Here is a 19,784-nt window from a genome sequence, read left to right on the forward strand (position 1 = left end):
TAAATATAAAGTAAGCACTGTACACTTTGTATTCAGTGTTGTAATTGAAATCAATATATTTGAAAATGTAGAAAACATCAAAAAATATTTAAATAAATGGTATTCTATTATTAACAAAATATTGTTTAAAAATATAATCATGATGAAAAATATATATTTTTAATGGCTTGACAGCCCTATTTCTTATATATTTAGATTTATAGAACAACAAGATATGGTGTTATAGTGCTACTATGAAACATTATTTCTCAGCCAAAGTGTAAATGGTTTCCACTATGAACATGCCTCTCCACCCTCTTTGGCCACCCACTATATTTAAATTACATTCTCTATATATGAGGAAAAACAAGTGCCAGTGGACAATAACTATATCAACAACTACACTAAAACTATATACAGTAAAAGCTTTTTTATACGGCATGTTGGAGGAATGGGGGGTGCCAGTAAGTAAAAATTTCCAGTTAACTAATGGGGGGGAGGTCGGGTGTGGGAGGGGGTACAGGGTGCTGGATCCAGGGAGCACTCACCTCGAGCAGCTCTCTGCAAGCAGTGACCAGTTCCGGTGGCCCCTAGGTAGAAGCACGGCTAGGCGGCTCTGTGCACGCTGCCCCCATCCACCGGCATCACCCCCGCAGCTCCCATTGACCGTTGTTCCCAGCCAATGGAAGCTGCGGAGCCAGTGCTGGGGCAGGGGCAGCATGCAGTGCCACCCAGCCACGCCTCCACCTATGGGCTGCAGGGACTGGTCACGACTTGTGGGCAGCCACGTGAGGGGAGCGCCCCCCAGATCTGCCACCCTGCACTCCCTCCCGCACCCAAACTCCCTCCCAAACCCCATGCCCCACACCTCCCCCCATGCTTCTAACCCCCAGCCCCTCCCCACATACACCCTGCACGCCAAATCCCTCATGGCCATTCCTCTGCCTGGGGCAGCCACATAGGGCGCCTGGTAGCCCCGCACCAACCGGACTATAAACCAGACTTTCTATGAAGATTAGAAATGCTGGTTTATAGAGCTTTCTGGTTGCTACAGGGCCGGATAAAACAACGTTTACTGTATACTATTTGCAGAAATGCCTATCAAAGAAAAGCTAAAGGAGTGCAGATCCTGAAGGGCTAGGTCTCAAACCAAAAGTGGTGAGAAAGAACTGGAGAGGTGAATGGTCCCACGCCACTGTTGACCAATATATGCCACTTAGCATAATATATCATATTAACAGGAATTATCTGCATCAAATGTATAATAGTATGTATTAAGCACAAATATTATAGTAGTTATATAGCCTACATTGGCCCATCCCTTTACTATAATCCAGTTCTCCTATGCTAAGTATACCCTAATGCCTTGCATTAGTTGAAGTAAGCTTTGACTTAAGCACATAGCAAAATTGTCAAGATCAGGACATTTGATTATTTTACCATAGCAACAGGTTATTCTCGCAGGCCTATACTGGAATGTCCGAAAGGAAGGACAAGACATATGATTTCTCTACCCTAGTACAAACCCAGGAGGTGCCGTCATGCCCATTGGTATTTGGAATGCATGTTTTCAGAACAAAGAGCTACGCAGTACACCATAGTACCAGAAAAACAAGGTAGAAAATGGATTGGTTAAATGTAGTTTCAGCTGATGTACAAAGTACCTTGTATTTGTAAACAGACTGGGTACAAAAAGATGGATTATGGGGTGTAACTTTGGGAGCACAACTTCTGTGTAAGGTGAATGTAACAACACTGCATGAGATGGCTTCATGGAGACTGGTATAATAGAACTGGAAGGGATTTCAGGAGGTCATCTAGCCCAGTCCCCTGCACTCAAGGCAGAACTAAGTATTATCTAGACCAGGGATCGGCAACCTCTGGCACACGGCATGCCAGGATAAGCTGCCTGGCAGGCCGGGCCAGTTTGTTTACCTGCCATGTCCACAGGTTCGGCCGATTGTGGCTCCCACTGGCCGCGGTTCGCCACTGCAGGTCAATGGGGGCTGCGGGAAGTGGTGGCCAGCACATCCCTCGGCCCACGCTGCTTCCCACAGCCCCTATTGGCCTGGGACAGCGAACCGCGGCCAGTGGGAGCCGCAATCGGCCAAACCCATGGACGCATGCCAAAGGTTGCTGATCCCTGATCTAGCCCACCTCTGACAGGCATTTGTCCAACCTGCTCTTAAAAATTCCCAACGATGAAGATTCCACAACCTCCCTAGGCAATTTATTCCAGTGCTTAACCACTCTGTCCAACCTAAACCATCCTTGCTGCAATTTAAGCCCATTGCTTCTTGTCCTATCCTCAGACGTTAAAAAGCACCATTTTTCTCCTTCCTCCTTGTAACAACCTTGTATGTACTTGAAAGCTGTTACCATGTCCCCTCTCAGTCTTCTCTTCTCCATACTAAACAAACCCAATTTTTTCAATCTTCCCTCATAGGTCATGTCTTCTAGACCTGTAATCATTTTTGTAGAACCGTTTTCCTATGCTATATTATTACTGGCTCATAGTAGTAAACACGACTGACATTGGTTATTTGGTCTCTTCAGTATATTTCATAACAAACCAAAGTGTGGTCAAGCAACTGACTACACGATTTATCAACACTGCCCTTCATAACCTTGGTACATGGCATAAGGACAGTAAGGGTACATATGCAGACTGAATTAACACAGCTAGCAAAAACTCCAGTTTCAGTCACATGCACATCCTAGAATGAAATACTCATATGGACAAGCACTCAAAGAAGAATTTATTTCACCTACACAGATTCTAAATGTAGTTGTCGTCATTGCTTAAAATGCTGCCAATACTGTTTGCCACCTTTTTACATGATATTTCAGGATATATATGAAGCATTTTTCCCTGAAGAGGAGGTTTTAATTACAAATGTAAGGCCAAATTTTGCTGTCACTTACATCGATAAACTCCAGTTGAAGGTGACATGAGATGGTTCTGTTTAACTGAAAGCAGAGTTTAACACATTTACTTAAAAAGAGTGAATGGACACTTTTGGCCAGATTTTCAACAGTAGGTGAGTTCAGTTACATGTATGAAAATGCACAAAATTAATATATGTACAAATCAACTATGTGTGTGCACATAACCATATTCATAACAGGCCTTGTGAAAATGCAGATGAAAATGAAAATTGACTCTCTGGTTTTAATCCGATTTATTTGTATGAGTAAATCTATTCTTAAATCTTGCAATATCTTGTATATTTTTTCATCCTTGTATATTGACAATTTCATTTCAAAGTGATTTTAAAAAAGAAAGAAACAATAAATTGACGAGTTTCACTCCAATGCCTGCTTGGGTGGTTGAAACAAAATTGAAGTGTGCACCAATGGCCTACTAAAGTTCAGCCTGTCTCCTTATTGCTGAAAATGAACCATCTTACTGAACAAATCTGTTCCTTGTGAGCATTCAGAGACACAGCTCCTAACTTCAGTGTCACAAATACACTATTATGTGTTTTATTCATGGTAGCAAATAGAGCTAAGAGAGAATGAGCTTGATCTCTCGCTCTCCTCTTTCCTGCCTTGAGCAGGGGGTTGGACTAAATCACATCCTAAGGTCTCTTCCAACCCTAATCTTCTATGATTCTTGTGCATCAATAGAATTGTTTACTAAGGCCAGCACCCACAAAGGGACTTTGGCATTGCAATGTTGAGCTTTGCAACATACCTAACTTTCTCGCACCTAGAAAATCTCTGGAACAACACTGCATTCCACAAAGCCTGAATTAGGTGCCTTGGCTCTGTAGTCAATGAATATGGAGAGAGAGGCACCTAAGAATGTGATCCACAAAAGCCAGCACGCTAATCATTGGAGCAAGGAGACTGGACCCTGGGTCTCCCATCTCCCTGGTGATTGCCCTAACCACCAGATTATATAATCTAAAATAGAGGAGGCACTATTTGTTCTCCTCTATACAGTGCTCACTGTTCCTCCATACTATTAGAGGTACAGTAGATGATAATTACTTATATGGAGCCTTTTTTTTTTTTCCAAAAGAGCTGTACAAACAGTCCCAATTAACCCTCACATTAATTAATCCTGTAGGACAAGTATTAATATCTCCATTTTACAAGTGGACAATACAAGAAGGTCAAGGTCAGACAGCAAATAATTGTCAGAGACTCAAACCCAAATCTTTCATCTGAGGTCTAACCCACTATCTTTCACTGTCACTCAGCTACGTTATTCAACCTTTCTTTGTATAACGGGCCTAACAATGCTTTGCAGTTATATAACACTTCTTATCTGTAGCTCTCAAAATGCTTTACAAAGATGGGTAAGTATTAATATCCTTATTTTGCACATTGTATAACTAAGCACAGAGATTTAAATCAATGTGTGAGACATGCACCACAGTCTAGTGAAGCACACACAAAAAATGTCACTTGAAAAGATATGGGCATTTTAAAATAGGTAGCTAGAAAGATAATTATTTTGCTAACGTAACTACAATGATTGCTATTAAGTCCCCATTAGGATAGCAAATATTTTGGGAAGTATAGAATTAAAAAAAGATATGATTAAGAAACGTATTTTTGAACTTTGATAAGAAACCAGATTGGAATATGGACCTAAAGTTATTGTCCCTGATTTTCCTTTCATTTAATCCATATTTGCACAAAGCTCTCTCCATCTTCAGTAGATGGGTCCATCATATCCAGTTCTTCTGTTTTCTCCTGCCTACTCATCCAGTTCTCCTCCTGCCAGAAGCTACTGGTTTTCATTCCCAACCCCTTTGTTCCTGAAAGATATTCTGGAATTAATGGGCTAGAGTCCATGTGAACAAATTTAAATGACTAATACTTAATAATGTCATAAAACACAAGGTATCATTAACTTTGGTATCACTAAGGACATAAGGAACTACTTATTCTTCTCAATTCTACCACACTATTGTTCTGCCTCTTTGCATTTTCCATAGGAAATACTGAGACAAGAACAATTTACCTCCTCCATATGTATGTCTAATTTCTACCTAGGTCCCTAATTAATATCACAGAGAAATCATGTACTCTAGCGTCTTGTTCTGGCTTGTGTCCTTTTTTTGGATCTACCTTTAAGAGTTTAGGGCTACAGAATAGTTTCTTTGCTGGAAACAAAAGAAATATTGCCACCACATGATTTGCATTGGTCAAAGGCAGATTCATTCCATGATCCCGTAAGCATTTTGGAGAGTAACTCTGTCTTCCTATGTGTTTGTGTTGTCTAACACAACAGGATCCTGATCTTAATTGGGTCTTCTGGGAGATACAACAATATAAATAATCAATAATCCAGTCTAGTCTGAGGCTGGTATTGAATTAATTTTCTTCATGATGGCCAAATTGTCCTCCTTGTACCATAACCAGGACTGTTCAATGACACCAACAGCGGAGACTACAAAAGCAACAGCAAGGTATATTGAAGTAATTCCTCCATTCTATTATTATCTAACACTAAGTTTCAGGACACTACGTGCTGATCCCCTACAAGCACTTTACGCAGAAGACTATGTAAGATAGGAAGTCATTAAAACCTGCTCAGTTTTTTGATATTTTAAAAGTCTCTCTATTATAAATTCAATTTTCAGAAGGATAACAATAAATCAGTTTTAAACATGTTGACGTTAGCATAACAGGTCTTAGCCCAGAAACAAATGAGTGTAATAAATTTGGCTTAAAATGACTAATCATGTGCACACTGTAAGAGGAGAAAATGAACATGCTTTTTAAAAAATTCAGATGCTCTAGTACTCCTCTAGTATTCCCATAATTTAAAAATGGCATTAATTTAATACATCTGTCCTCACATTCAATAGCTGTCATAGGAATATTAGGCATATTCATGTCAGAGGAATATTAGGAACAAGAGACTTAGAAATGAATAACAGTATACTATTCTCTCTCTAATTACACATAGGTAGAGAAACTTGGGTGATGCTACTGATTGATTCAGATAATAGAATTATTATTAAATTTTCCATGAATGGAGGGGACTCTAAGCTATCAGATTGGTCTGGAAGGTATAGAAAGAAGTGCCACTTCAGCAGCATTGTTCCCCTCCTTCCTTTGAAAGCCCCTCCACAGATAATTGCGGGGTTGAGTAAGGATGGAGGCACAGCTCTTCTCCACAAAGTCTTCCCCTCCTGTGATAGAGGATATCCAGGCTTAATTTAATGCTACTTGAAAGCAGGGGCATAGCCATGGGTGGGGCTAAATCAGCTGCAGCCCACCACTTAGCATCCAGGTCCACCCAAATCTGAGCAGAGGTATAGTGCTGCCACAGTGGCCCGGAGCATCACTCAGGCACCTGAAATCCAGGAAAGAGTGCGGGCAGGGCTGGAGCCATCTCAATCCACAGGCTGGGAGGGAGGGAGTCAAACCAGGTGTGTGTGGGGGTGCCTTGTGGGGGCAGGTCTAGGTGGGGCCAGCGCTGGGGCTAGACCAAAGCCAGTCCGGGCGCCTAGGCACATGACTGGGCTGGGCATGGGCAGGGCGCTAGAGACTGCTGCAGCAGTGCAGGTCACACAGACACAGTGGCACCAGCAGGACAGAGCGATGCAGCTGGCCGGGCAGACGGATACTGAGCCGGAGTTGAGAGGGGTGGGCAGAACTCTAGCTTGTGCACACTGGGCAGCCTCCTCTTCTGGTGCCTGCTGAGTGGTAAGAGCCGGCTGGATCGGGGGGACACAAGCCCCCCGATCCCTCCTGGCCCCCTCCCCAGGGCCCCAGATCCCTCCTGCACCCCAGTCCCATCCCTGTGCCACCAGCTCCAGGCTCTGCTATGCCCCCCAGTTCTGCTGCCTCACCCACGTCCTTTACCCCCCTGGGTCCTCCCTCTTCCCCCCCATTCTGGCCCTTGGCCTTTGCCCTCCCCCATCCAGCCCCCCAACCCCAGTTTTCCCTCCCCTCTCTGGTTAAACTCTCTCTTCCCAAGATGGCTAGGCTCAGGGAACCTGTTTACACTGGAGGGTAGGGATACGCTACAGAGGGACCTAGACAAATTAGAGGATTGGGCCAAAAGAAATCTGATGAGGTTCAACAAGGACAAGTGCAGAGTCCTGCACTTAGAACAGAAGAATCCCATGCACTGCTACAGACTAGGGACCAAGTGGCTGGGCAGCAGTTCTGCAGAAAAGGACCTAGGGGTTACAGTGGACGAGAAGCTGAATATGAGTCGACAGTGTGCCCTTGTTGCCAAGAAGGCCAATGGCATTTTGGGCTGTGTAAGTAGGGGCATTGCCAGCAGATCGAGGGACGTGATCATTCCCCTCTACTCAACATTGGTGAGGCCTCATCTGGAGTAATGTGTCCAGTTTTGGGCCCCACACTACAAGAAGGATGTGGAAAAATTGGAAAGAGTCCAGTGGAGGGCAACAAAAATGATTAGGGGGCTGGAGCACATGACTTATGAGGAGAGGCTGAGGGAACTGGGATTGTTTAGTCTGCAGAAGAGAAGAATGAGGGGGGATTTGATAGCTGCTTTCAACTACCTGAAGTCAGGGTTCCAAAGAGGATGGATCCAGTTCTGGTTCTCAGTGGTAGCAGATGACAGAACAAGTAGTAATGGTCTCAAGTTGCAGTGGGGGAGGTTTAGGTTGGATATTAGGAAAAACTTTTTCACTAGGAGGGTGGTGAAGCACTAGAATGGGTTATCTAGGGAGGTGGTGGAATCTCCTTCCTTAGAGGTTTTTAAGATTGGGCTTGACAAAGCCCTGGCTGGGATGATTTACTTGGGAATTGGTTCTGCTTTGAGCAGGGGGTTGGACTCCTGAGGTCCCTTCCAACCCTGATACTCTATGATTCCCTGGCTGGGTATCCTGGGGCGGGGGGAGAGTGGGTGTAGCCTTCGGACTCTGCTCAACTGAAGAAGGGGATCATTGCCTATTATCCTCCATCTCTGCCTTAAGGAATGTGGGGAATTTCAGCCCAAAGGGGGGGAACTTTTTTTAGCCCAGCAGCTACCCACACTGGAGCATGAGGGTAGTGTCCTCGCTCCATGTGCATTATCAGCTCGGCAGGTGAAGCCATTTCTGGGGGCACCAGGGCTAGGAAGAGGGTGTGGTGTTGGGGGAGATGCTGAGCTGGCAGTCTGCCCACCCACACAAATTTCCACTCCTAGCTACACCACTGCTTGAAAGAAGTATTAACTTGGGCTCTGCGCCTGCACTTTCCTTAGAGCAGGAATGTTATGTAGCCATAGGGTACCTGGCCAAATAGCAGCACAGCTCCTACAAGAGCCTGGCTGCTGGGGTGGGGGGAAGAGGAGGGCCAAGGAATTAGTGCTCTGAGGCGACAGTGTGAATGAAACTTCCAGAGGTAAGCTCTAGTCCCCTTCCATAGCAGAGTACAATCTGACCATTTGAGCTGTGGTCTGTCAGAAGTACAGAACATGCAGAGATTTTCCATGCCAGAAACGCATGTGTTCAATGGGATATATTCTATCTACCTCACTGAGGTAAATAATGTTATATTAAGAGCAGAATCACCAACAGCACAGACTCTGTGGTATAACTGGTTTAGTGTCCTCGGGGAAGGCTTATATTGGAAAAACATCAAGGCCTTTGAGGATAAAATTTATTGAGCACAAGAGCACTCTAAGATGTAAGGAATCAAAGTCCTGGTTGCTAAATGTGTTACGTGAGACACTGGCTGAGTTTCCAAATAAACAGTTTTCACTTTATTTGCACCTTGCCTGTGCTGTCACTAGACTCATAGGCACCATGGTGATGGGGAAAGTAGAAGAATCTGTATAGAGTAAACTGACCATATTTCATACAATCTCTTTCCATTTTAAACCTGGGATTTATAGGAATATATAATGTGCAAAAGTATTGAGAAGCTTAAAACCGAAATCCTCTTAGATTGTAGTTACGCTTATGTGTTAGAGTTCATAGGACAAGGGCACTCATGTTCTCACTTATTGCCAATTATTTACAGCAGAAGTGGTGAACCTGTAAACAGAGGTTACAAAAACAAAACAAAAAATTCCTTCTATTAAATACATCAAACCCATAACATTTTAACTCTCTTGCACTTTTTTCTTGTCTCTCCTTTATTGACATATATTCCAGTTTGGTGGAACTTTTGGGCCTTGAGAAATTGAGAAATGTGTTCAGAGGAACATCCTGTAATTCAGAACATTGAAATGTGCTTTTTAGATTCTCAAAAATCAGACCATGTTTGAATTTTCGTTTCTTTTGTATTGAATTTTTTCCCTATGTTGACACATTGACTAATTTTATCTATCGGTAGCGCAACATTTCTACCACACTCATCAATATGTTATCTGAACATTTTGCAAAATTAAATTTATATTAAAAAGAGATCTCCAGTTCTTTCTCTTTCCCTCCCAATGAGGCTCATGGTCATCCTAATCTTTTTTTAAAATGAGTTCCAAAAATATCCTAGGCTCAAGACAGAGTTTAGGAGTTATGCATATTAAATTATAAACATCAAAACATCAAGGCAAAATATTATTGTAACAATACCCAATTTTATAAATGGATATTCACTTTTGAAGAAACTCACGAAGAATGAAAATATCTAAAAGAATTTCCTCCATATGTATTCTTGTTTGGAACCTAACCTACTGGTTTTTAATCCCTCCACTTTCACATACTGAGCATAAAAATTAACTATGTATTAGCCAGTGTTATTCATAAGCCAGTAATTCATGCGTGAAATATCATCCTTAGTCACATTAGTAAGCCAATATTAATTCCAGAACAGCCAAAAAAAACTACAACTTTTTAAAGAGAATTTTTCCAGTCTAAACAGTAAAGTAACACATAACAGAATTTAATGTTATAAAATGTATCTTACCTGAGTGTTTGTGGAATAAAACTGATTCATGTCACTACAGTATCAAAAGTACAGAAACTGTAAAGACTTTGAATAAGAAAGGATACATTCGTATGCCTCCTGTTCTTGTCCCCACAGCCAGAATTTTCTGAACTGGGTCAAAAGCTAAGGCAGTGGGCAAATAAGGAAAACCATGGCGAACCGTCTGAAATAGAGCAAACAAACAATTAAAGTATAGGACCTGTAGCACTAAATTCACTATATATATTGCATATCAACTGCATATAAGTAGAATCTACAAATTGTTCAAAACTGTATTATTCATAATAAATTTTATCAAAAACCTATTTTGAAGGATATGCTATTTAGAACCATACAGTTTATTTTCCATCAAAGCTATTTTAAGTTATGTATTTTAACCAGTAATATCATTGGATTTTATACATATTTATAATAACAAAGGAAATGACAAAATATGTATGAATGAAAACTGGTATATGTTGTTCATTTGCTGCATAGATATTATTTCACACTGTCAAAGACAGCCCTAGATGCCAACTGATGACATTACATGAAATGGTGCCTCAAAACACTGCCACAAACAGGAACAATAGCAAGGAAACAGAATTAGAACAGGAGTTCTCAAAGTAGGGGTCTACTTCAGTTTTCAGGAGGGACACAATCATTCTCCTTTTCTTATGATTTAATTAAAATATATTATGTTTCTAGTCCTAATAGTTGCAGAGATGAACTTGAAAAAGTGAACTGAGCATAAACTGGTCAGTAATGCATGCCTGAATCTGCAGACACGCTGAAACAATAGCAACATAGCCCTTAAACTGGAGATTGTGAACATGTTTTAGGAGGAGGTGAGGAATCTGCCCTTCTGATGTTGCCAAGTGGGAGAAATGCCCCAGCTAGATTACAGTATGGAAAAGAGTCCTGTAGGGGAAATGTTGAGAATTATTGCACAAAAACAAAGAAATGTTTAATAAATTGTAGCAAATTAACTACTCCTGCCACAGGGCTTCTGAAGAATATTGGCCTCATTACTACCTAGTCCCCAAATTGCAAAATTCTAACCTATGTTGATGAGAGATATGCTGCTGCTATAATCATGATAACAAAGATGTACAATAGTAACTAATTATTGTCAGTGATGTAGAAATTTAACAAAGACTTCAATCACTCTGGTTCCAGGCTCTTTTTTGTTGGGAGGTCTGCTTTGCCACATATATGGCAGCATTACTTCAAAATAAACAGCTTGATTTTCAGTATCCCAGCCCAAGTTGGAATATTGTGCAATACAAAACCTCGGCTGTCAAACTTTCAAGGATCACCAAGGTTTTGAATTGGGGCAATATTCTCTACTGTCTCTGCACTTTGGTTCCCCCCCCCCCCCCCGCCCTGCCTATTTCACGGATTTTCTTGATAACCGGGATTTGTGTTCTTGTGACTTCATTTCCTTCACTGTGAGAAGAAAGCATGATCCTGCCCTGTTTATATGGCTTATTTTTGCTGTTAATAATTAAAAGTTCTCTTCTGAAGAAGATAATATATTTTTCATTTCCAGCAATTCCAGTATCAATAACATTTTCTTGTAGGGTTTTCCTGGCTAGAGCTTCCCTTAGATCTGGAGGCCTGGAAGGTCAAGGATTTTATAAAACCTGTTCTGCATTTGTGTCCATATTTTTAGCATTTTCTTTTTATTCCCAGTGTTTTTATGGTATAAAAAGTCAGACTTTTCATTCATAAATAACCCTCAAAAGACATATGGAGGGCTGTTTGTGTATTTACATATGTATGAGTACGGTCAACAATGTAATCAACAGTCCCTGTCCATGCTGTATTCTGATAGTTCAGAAATCAAAAACATCCTAGCATTTAAATGAATTGTAAACATGGGATATCTTGGTATTCATCTCTCTTTGAAATGTACTATGAACAGTAGAGGCACAAGCAAATTGACTTATGTTAATTCTGTAGCTAAGTATCGGTGATGGACCTCCTTCAAAGTCATCCTAATTACCTTTTGTTCCCAGAGAAACTCTCAACTTGCCAAAGAGGACATGAAATTGTATAAAAGATCCTTGGATCCTGATTCTGTCATCTCAGATCTGCTTAAGTTTCATCAGGGGAAGTTTGAGTCACAAGACTGAGGTCCCAGTTATGCTGGTATGCCCTGAATATGATATTTGGACATTGGACTATAATCTATTAACTGAATTCTAAAAGAACTCTTTGCAACTATAAAGTTCACCATCTCTGCTATGAATCTAAACCTCAATGAATTGAACTCATGTCTGTATGTATATTGATCTTTTTAACCATTTCCGCTCTTTTGTTTTTTAATAAATATTAGTTTAGTTAATAAGAATTGGCTGTAACATGTATTTGGGTATGATCTGGAATAACCTGGGAGATAATGTGTCTGATCCTCTGGTATTGGTAGAACTTTTTCTTTTATATGATGAAATAAGATTTTCAGAAATCATCATATTTGACTTAGGTACCTAGATGGAGGCCTGAGGCTGGATCACTTTAAGGGAACTGTGTTGTTTGGACTTCTGAGTAACCAGTAAGGTAATAAAAACGCTGTTGTATGCTGGCTTGGTAAATCTAAGTATTGGAATATCCACCAGCTTTATGGGGATTGTCTGCCACATTCTTTGCTGTTCACCCTAACTGAGTGACCATAGCTGGCCTCCACTGGAACCCCAGTCACAAACTGTATTTTCTGTAGAGGTTAACATGGATTTTTTTACATTAAGTTGAAGACTCAATTCCAGGAACAGAGAAAAAGCCCTCTGAGTGGCTGACAGCATTCTTTCATAAGACTGACCCATGAACAGCCAATCACTGAGATACAGGAATACTAAAATTGTCTCTCAATGAAGGTAAGTGGACACCACTGTTAGAACCTTTGAAAACACTCTTGGAGCTGAAGTGAGTCAAAAGGGGAGAACTCCGTATTGAAATGATCCTGGTCTGTAACAAATGTTTGTTTTATTATCTGTGAGATGGGTGTATCACTATATGGCAATGTGCATCTTGTAGGTCAAGGAACAAAAACCAATCTCTTGAATTTAGTGAAGAAATTATAGCTGCCACAGTCATCATCACGAACTTCTGAGACTTTACAAAATTAGTTTAGTAGTCTTAAAACTAAAATCAGCCTCCACCTTCCATTTTCCTTTGGCATGAGAAAGTACCTTGATTAGAAGCTCTTTCCCTCATGTTGAGCAGAGAGGGACTCTATCATTCCTAAACGAAGAAGGAAGTTTATTGCCTGTCTCACGAAGAGCTTGTGAGAGGGCTCCCCATGGGCAACGGGTATAATAGGCCAGGGGAGGTTCAGCCTCCCTTGGCTCTGCCTGGCCGCCAGACCCCTGGTTGCAGGGTTTTGGGGGGAAGTTTTTATTTAGTATGCCTGTAGTGCGAGAAACTGCTACGTGTAAGAATTTGCTACCTGCAGCAGTTACTCACATGTGAGGGATTGTAAAAAACAGCTATCTGATGTAGCAAATTCCTACAGATAGTTTCTTGAACACCACCAGTTGTGCGGGGGGGTGGGGAGGCAGTCTTGGGCTCCAGCCACTGACAGAGTCAGAGATCTAACCAACCAGATTAATGAGGCCATGTGAAAACCAGTAATATGGAAACCAGAATCCAGTCTGATTTTCCGAAGAACTCTTGTCAGCGGAGGTAAGAAGAGGAAGAAGTACAAGAGCATGTTAACTTATAGCGGCAGAAGAATGTCAGCTGGTGCTGCACTCTACCCCATACTTTGGGCTGTGCTTAACAGGCACAGTGTAGCCCTGTAGCAGGGTGCTGGTGCAAAAGCACCTAATTAGCCCCTGCCCAGTCAGCTCCAATCAGGGGAAACAGATTGGGGCTGATGGAAAAGGCCTGATGCCGGCCTGAGGATTGGCAGCACCTGCTGGCCTGACAAGCCAAGGGCTATAAAGGTTGGGAGGGAGCTAAAAGGCAGGAGGGCAGCCAGGGAGGGAACTGGAGGCCTCCTAGTTAAAGGCTGACTCTGCCGGTAAAGGAGCTGACTAATCCTGTAAAGTTTGTACACAGATAGATGCTGGTGGTGGGATAACCTTAAGTAAATAAAGACACAGGTGTTGCACAACCCTAAAGCCTCTCTGAGCCTTATTGGGGGCAGCAAGTGGGCCCCAGGAAGACGGCCGGGTCGTGGACCCTGTTACAAGCCCTAAAGTATTGATACTAGAATAAGAAAATACCAGCAAAACTAAAAATCATGTACATGATTAAACTATCTGACTAGCAGACAGCGGGATCACAAAGGGAATCCTAAAATTGCAGCCCTGTGCTCTGTGAATTGTAGGCACTACTTATTCTTGCCATGAAAGAAGGAGCCAAAAAGAGCGACAGAGAAGGCAGTGAGGAGATGGGGCTTCTCACCACATAATTCCACCTTCTGTCTCCCTTTTGGGCATCTTGATCCCTGGAGGCAGAAGAATGGAGCAGTACCTGTGCTCCTCAGATCACATCTAGTGTATACCAAATATACACAATGTTTTCTTTGAAACAAACCAAACCAAATTGAGGATACAACTTTAGCCAAAATCCTTCTTCAGCATTTTGAATTCCTTTTTCAAAAGCAATGAGCTGGAATAAACTTTACCCCACCAATATGCATGTACAGCTAATTAATATTCTTTATGCAAATAAATTATCTAGACTTATGTAGGAATAAGATTAATTGGGTCTGCCAGCGTTTCACTCATAAAACTGAAACATTACCAAAACTGTATAGAACACAACACAGTCATTTCAGTTCAATTAAGCTACACAGGAGATGTAATCAGATTCTTTTGTAGCTGTAGCAACAAAATCCCACTAGAATTTAGTGTGCATGCAACAATATAATTATTTATACAGTGATGATAGCTTCTAATAACTCCTGTCCAATAGTAAGATATATTAGCTTGTAAAGCTATTTCCTTTCAAAGTATTTTTGATCTTCCATAAATAACTCCAGAAAATACAGACTTAAAATTGATTGTAAAGGGTTTCCATGAAGTAACACAGTATATGCTCAGAAATTGTGCATGCATAACCTAATAATGTAAAATGTATAGAAGCCTGGAGTTCTGTTAATATTTTCTAGATAAAACATTTTGGGGGTAAAATTTGAAAGCAGGATTGAGTAATTATTTGAGAAAATATTTGGGGGTTGGGTTTTTTTTGGGGGGGGGGTCAAAATGGATAATGATGCCCAGGGTTATCAGTCAGGATGGTAGATTCTATTTCCAGTGTGCCACCAATATGCTTTGTGTCCTTACATAAGTCACTTACACTCTTTGAACCCAGTTTAGCAAAGTGTTTAAGCACATGCTTAAATCCATCCTTATCCAACAAAGCACTTAAGCCCCATGCTTAACTTTAAGCACATGCTAAATCCTATTGATGTGAACAGGCCTTATGCAATTACCTAAAAATAAGCCTATGCTTAACTCCTTTGCTGAACAGAGATGAATTTATGAATTAGTGCCTTTGTGCTTCAGGGATGCTCTTATCCAGCTTTGTAAAAAATGTATAAATATCAAGTATTATTACTTTTACTGATGTTGAATGCAGAGGTGAAAGGGGGCTTCAAAACAGTACATTGCTATATGTGGTGGAGCCAAGCACAGCCATGCTCTCCTTCCTTGATGTATCTCTGTGCATGGACCTGCCCCTTTGAGTTCTCTACTCACTGCTCATAAGAGGTGGAGAGAGTGAGCAAATCAATACTGGGCTTCCATCCCAAGACAAAGGAGACACAAGACAATACTGAGAACACATGAGGCTTCCTCTCGAGACAACACCTAGGAGACAAGTAATGAAATGCTCTGAGGTTTTCTTATGCTTCCCAGTTTCTTGTTGAAACTGAAACTTTGACATTTAGAAAAAAAAAATGAGTTTTGCCCCTTCCCCACTTTTCCTTTATTCATGTCTGCCACAGAATTCACCAGAATGAACTATATTACATTTTTGTTCCTTTTCCCATTCTGTAACTGCACCCATCGACTTTAACCAAGCATATCTGTAATCTTTAGATCAACCAAAGACCTTGTTAAAGTTGATGGATGCAATAAGCACCCTTCATTTCGGCTTAAATAGCTCCTTCCATTTAATGCCCCTTTGTGTAGGGATAGCTGAAACAACAGAAGCCCATGGCTCAAAGGCCATCATGGCAAGGCCTGAGCAGAATCTAAGCCATATGGACAGAGGAACACAGGAGCTGGAAATTGATTGGTGACTGCTGTATGTGTCTGTGTGTCAGAAAAGCAAAAAGCAATGAAAAAGCCAAGAGAAAGCTCGCAGACAAAGCAGCAGTCCCCCATCTTGTAATGTAACTTACACACTTGGCATACTCAATACTGAGTGGTCATAAGCATGACCCTGCCAGGGAGCATAGACAGAGTTCTTTGTGGCACAAGACTTGCTGAAAAGGCAAGTTTACCAACAGATGTGGTAGATTCTCCTTCCCTTAAGTCTTTAAATCAAGACTAGATATCTTCCTAACAGATATATTATAGCTCAAACATAAGATTTAGGCTTGATGCAGGAATTTTATTCGGTGAGGCCTGATGTCTGCAGATTAGACTAGATCAGAAGAGTCCCTTCTAGCCTTAAAATCCATATATTCATGAAACTGAACATTAAAACATACTGCAAAGGATTAAGGTTTTGGTAATGGATTCATCAGTACTGTTTAATTGTATTTTTAGTGTATATCAAAGACAACTGAACCCATGGATAACAAGCCTTTTTTAATGTTCATAAATATATAAATAAATAATATTGACATTAGTTGTGTATAGTATATCTTGTAAAAGTGTTTCAGATTCTATTTAACTATCTCAATCAAATGCTTCATATAAAGAATGAAACTGGACATCATTAACAAATATATTTGTAATCACTATTATAATTCCTTCTGATGCCTAAGAAAAGTTATGCTTATGTATTTATATTAGCTTCAGTTTTGTTTTTGTTTAAAAGTAAAAACAGAATATATGACATGCCCATATAATTTCTGTTACCTAACACAGTCACCAAACTGTAACATCCTAAATGCATTCTGCTGAGTCAAGATGATTGCCATTGCATTTATCATCTTTCGGCACAATTCCCAGAAATGGTTCAGTTCTAGTTGTACTACGTGAATTTACAATATTATGTGCTCTAAACTCCATAGTTTTTCTACCTGAGAAAGCTAGCAAACTGTGGTTACTACTTTTAAATCTGTTAAGATTAATAGTTATTTGGCACTTAATGCAACTATACTGATCAGAATGCACTTTATTTAGAGTTGTTTTGAATTTTATGAGAGCCTCAATAAGAACTAATTTTTGTAATTCATCTTTAATCTATGTACCATTAAAAGAAAGCCTTGATTATTTGGGGGGAGAGAGGGACAAGCATACAAAATTATGTGGCACTTATTAATTCTGTATTCTAATGAATTGTGGTCTTCCATTCTTAGTAAAATGTTTCTTATTTTAAAAAAAATATTAAAAAAACATACAAATCCAGTTCAAATCAGTAAGTTTATACAGCTGATTAAAAAAACCACAAGAGCAAATCTAGACTGTCTCAAAAAACATACGGTACTTTGGAAATGGACATTACCAGGTGCCAAATCATGCCTTGAGGAAGAAAACTGCATGTTAGTGTCAGGGGCTTTCAGAAGATATCCCTCCATAATGGAGTTTTCCTCCACATTTGTTTTTTGGAGGCAAGGACCCTGAACCAGCAGATCTTCAGAGATCTCAGGAATCTGCTACAGGACAAAGCCAACCTATACAGCGCCTGTGTCCATATGCTGCTGCATTCTGACCCTTGGAAACTTTCACCCAAGCTCCCTGTTGGCATGGTTGACAAGGACTGCCTCCTGATGGCTGCTGTCCCTGTAATTCCTTTAAATGGAGTTTCCACACTGCAAAGGAGAGTCCATTCAGGAATTAATATAGCCAGAGTCTGTATTAACTTCTAAGCAGATTATTTGTGTAGTTGAAAGAGGGACAACATGATTTTCACCCCTGGCCCTCCGTCCCCCTCTGCCTGCTCAATGAGGGTATCTCTATACTACAACCAGGCACTCATAGCTGGCCCGTGCCAGCCAACTCAGGCTTGTGAGACTGTTTCATTGCAGTGTAGACTTCTGGGCTCAGGCTGGAGCCCAAGCTCTCAGACCCTCCCACGTCACAGATCCCAGGACCAGGAACTTTTGCAGGGTTTAGGTGAATGCCACAAAGTCAGCTAACCCTAATCTTTCTATGGATAGGAAGATATTGGCTCGCATAGGGTCCCCTCCCCATACAGATCAATGAAGCACAATATTGCCTATGTTTTGGAAAAAGTAGAAAACATCTAACTTACTGTTTCTAATGTAATGAAATCCTTTTCTACTTTTAAAAGTGACCGAAAACTGGAATTGTGAGGCTCTATGCTTAATGGCACCCTGATTTCCATATCAAATGTGCTCATTTTACAGGTAAAAAGATTTTTTCCGTCACTGTCAGCCCTGGGATCTGAGAGTTGAGCTCGGTTCTTTCCTTCTCATGCATCATCACTAGTAATAAAAACTCTGCAAGGCAAAATTAAGCTGTTAATGACACTGTCTTCAAAAGGCTTGAACAGGTGTAACTGTGAGGAATTTAGCAAATTGATGAGGCACTAAAGCAGTGGTTTTCAAACTTCTTTCATTTGCGGACCCCTACAGAATTTCAAATGGAGGCGTGGACCTCTTTGGGAATCTTAGACATAGTCTGCAGAACACCAGGTTGAATACCACTGCACTAAAGAAAAAGAATCCAGCTAACTCTTGCTTAGTTCTATTGACTCTGACTCTGCAGGGCTAACAGGAGTAGAATTCAGGGGAAAATTATTTTAGTCACTGAAATCAGAAGATCTGACTCTGGTATACCCTGGGAGCAGATCTGTTGAGGTGAATGTGTCATGATATTTACATAGCCACTTTTCAGGGTATAACCACACTTTAAGCTTTTTTCTCTTCTGAATTCTTATTCAATTAAAAAAACCTGCATTATAAAAGGTTATTTAATGAAACACTGAAAAATAGTGAGAAACTTCTGTCCTTGACAGAAAAATAAAACTAGACTTTAAACTGAGACTTTTACCATTTTGATTTCATAAATATCAATTATGAAACATTGCCAATTATGTCTACGTAAAGAATTCAGAGGTATGTTATTAGCATTTGAATTAACAAATGAGCCTGTATCATACAATTAATTTTTTTGTATTATGTACATGCAGAGCCCTTTTTCCTTGGAAACAAGCACTTTAACATGTGCTACATCGCTTTATATAACTATATAAACAAATATTTTTGATACAATTCAGTAATAATCCTCCTTAAAAAAATAAAAGAAACAACATTACAAAAATTCATATCAAGCTGATCTTTTTTTCTAATGTCATTTTCATTTGACTGTTTCCAAGAAGTCTATATACAGTACATTTGGCTCATCAACAAATTTTTATTACTAAACACACTGTACTTCTACAAGGCATTAAATAAATTCTGAATTCACCCCCTCGTATTATTTTGGCCCTTGAAAGGAGTGGTGATATAAAATTACATCTTTCAGTGAAGTAATTTATTTAAAAAAAACCAAACACCTAAAACCAGAAACAAAGTCACAACAGTAAAAGAAAAATCCTACAATCCTTACTCAAGAATCCTCTCTACATGAGAAAAATCCATATAAGACCAAGAAACTCCAGGAGTCTGACTGTCCTTTCTCAGGATAGTCATTTTCACCTATGCAAACTGAGAGCAGAACACTACCAATTCAAACTGATCATATTTCACTGCCAGTTTGCCGAAATACAAATGCCCACACTACGTGTAAGGCAGTGAAGAATAGGCCTTAGGAATTTCAGACAGTAATTTTCTACACACTATTCTTTCAGATATGGTAGGGTTTTTCGCATACAGAATAAGT

The 19,784-nt window shown here is 40.4% G+C and overlaps 1 protein-coding gene across 11 annotated transcripts in view; it reads right to left on the reverse strand.

The window, feature by feature from the left end:
* The window catches only part of STXBP5L (syntaxin binding protein 5L), a 421,232-nt gene that overhangs the window by 381,638 nt on the left and 19,810 nt on the right, over positions 1-19,784 (reverse strand). For all 11 annotated transcript variants that reach the window (XM_045001069.1, XM_045001067.1, XM_045001064.1 and 8 more), the window contains exon 2: positions 9,900-9,997. In XM_045001069.1, the coding sequence (XP_044857004.1) occupies positions 9,900-9,997 (98 nt within the window). The remainder of the gene's footprint in view (positions 1-9,899; positions 9,998-19,784) is intronic.

This window comes from Mauremys mutica, chromosome 1 (assembly GCF_020497125.1).
Source record: "Mauremys mutica isolate MM-2020 ecotype Southern chromosome 1, ASM2049712v1, whole genome shotgun sequence".
NCBI lineage: Eukaryota > Metazoa > Chordata > Testudines > Geoemydidae > Mauremys > Mauremys mutica.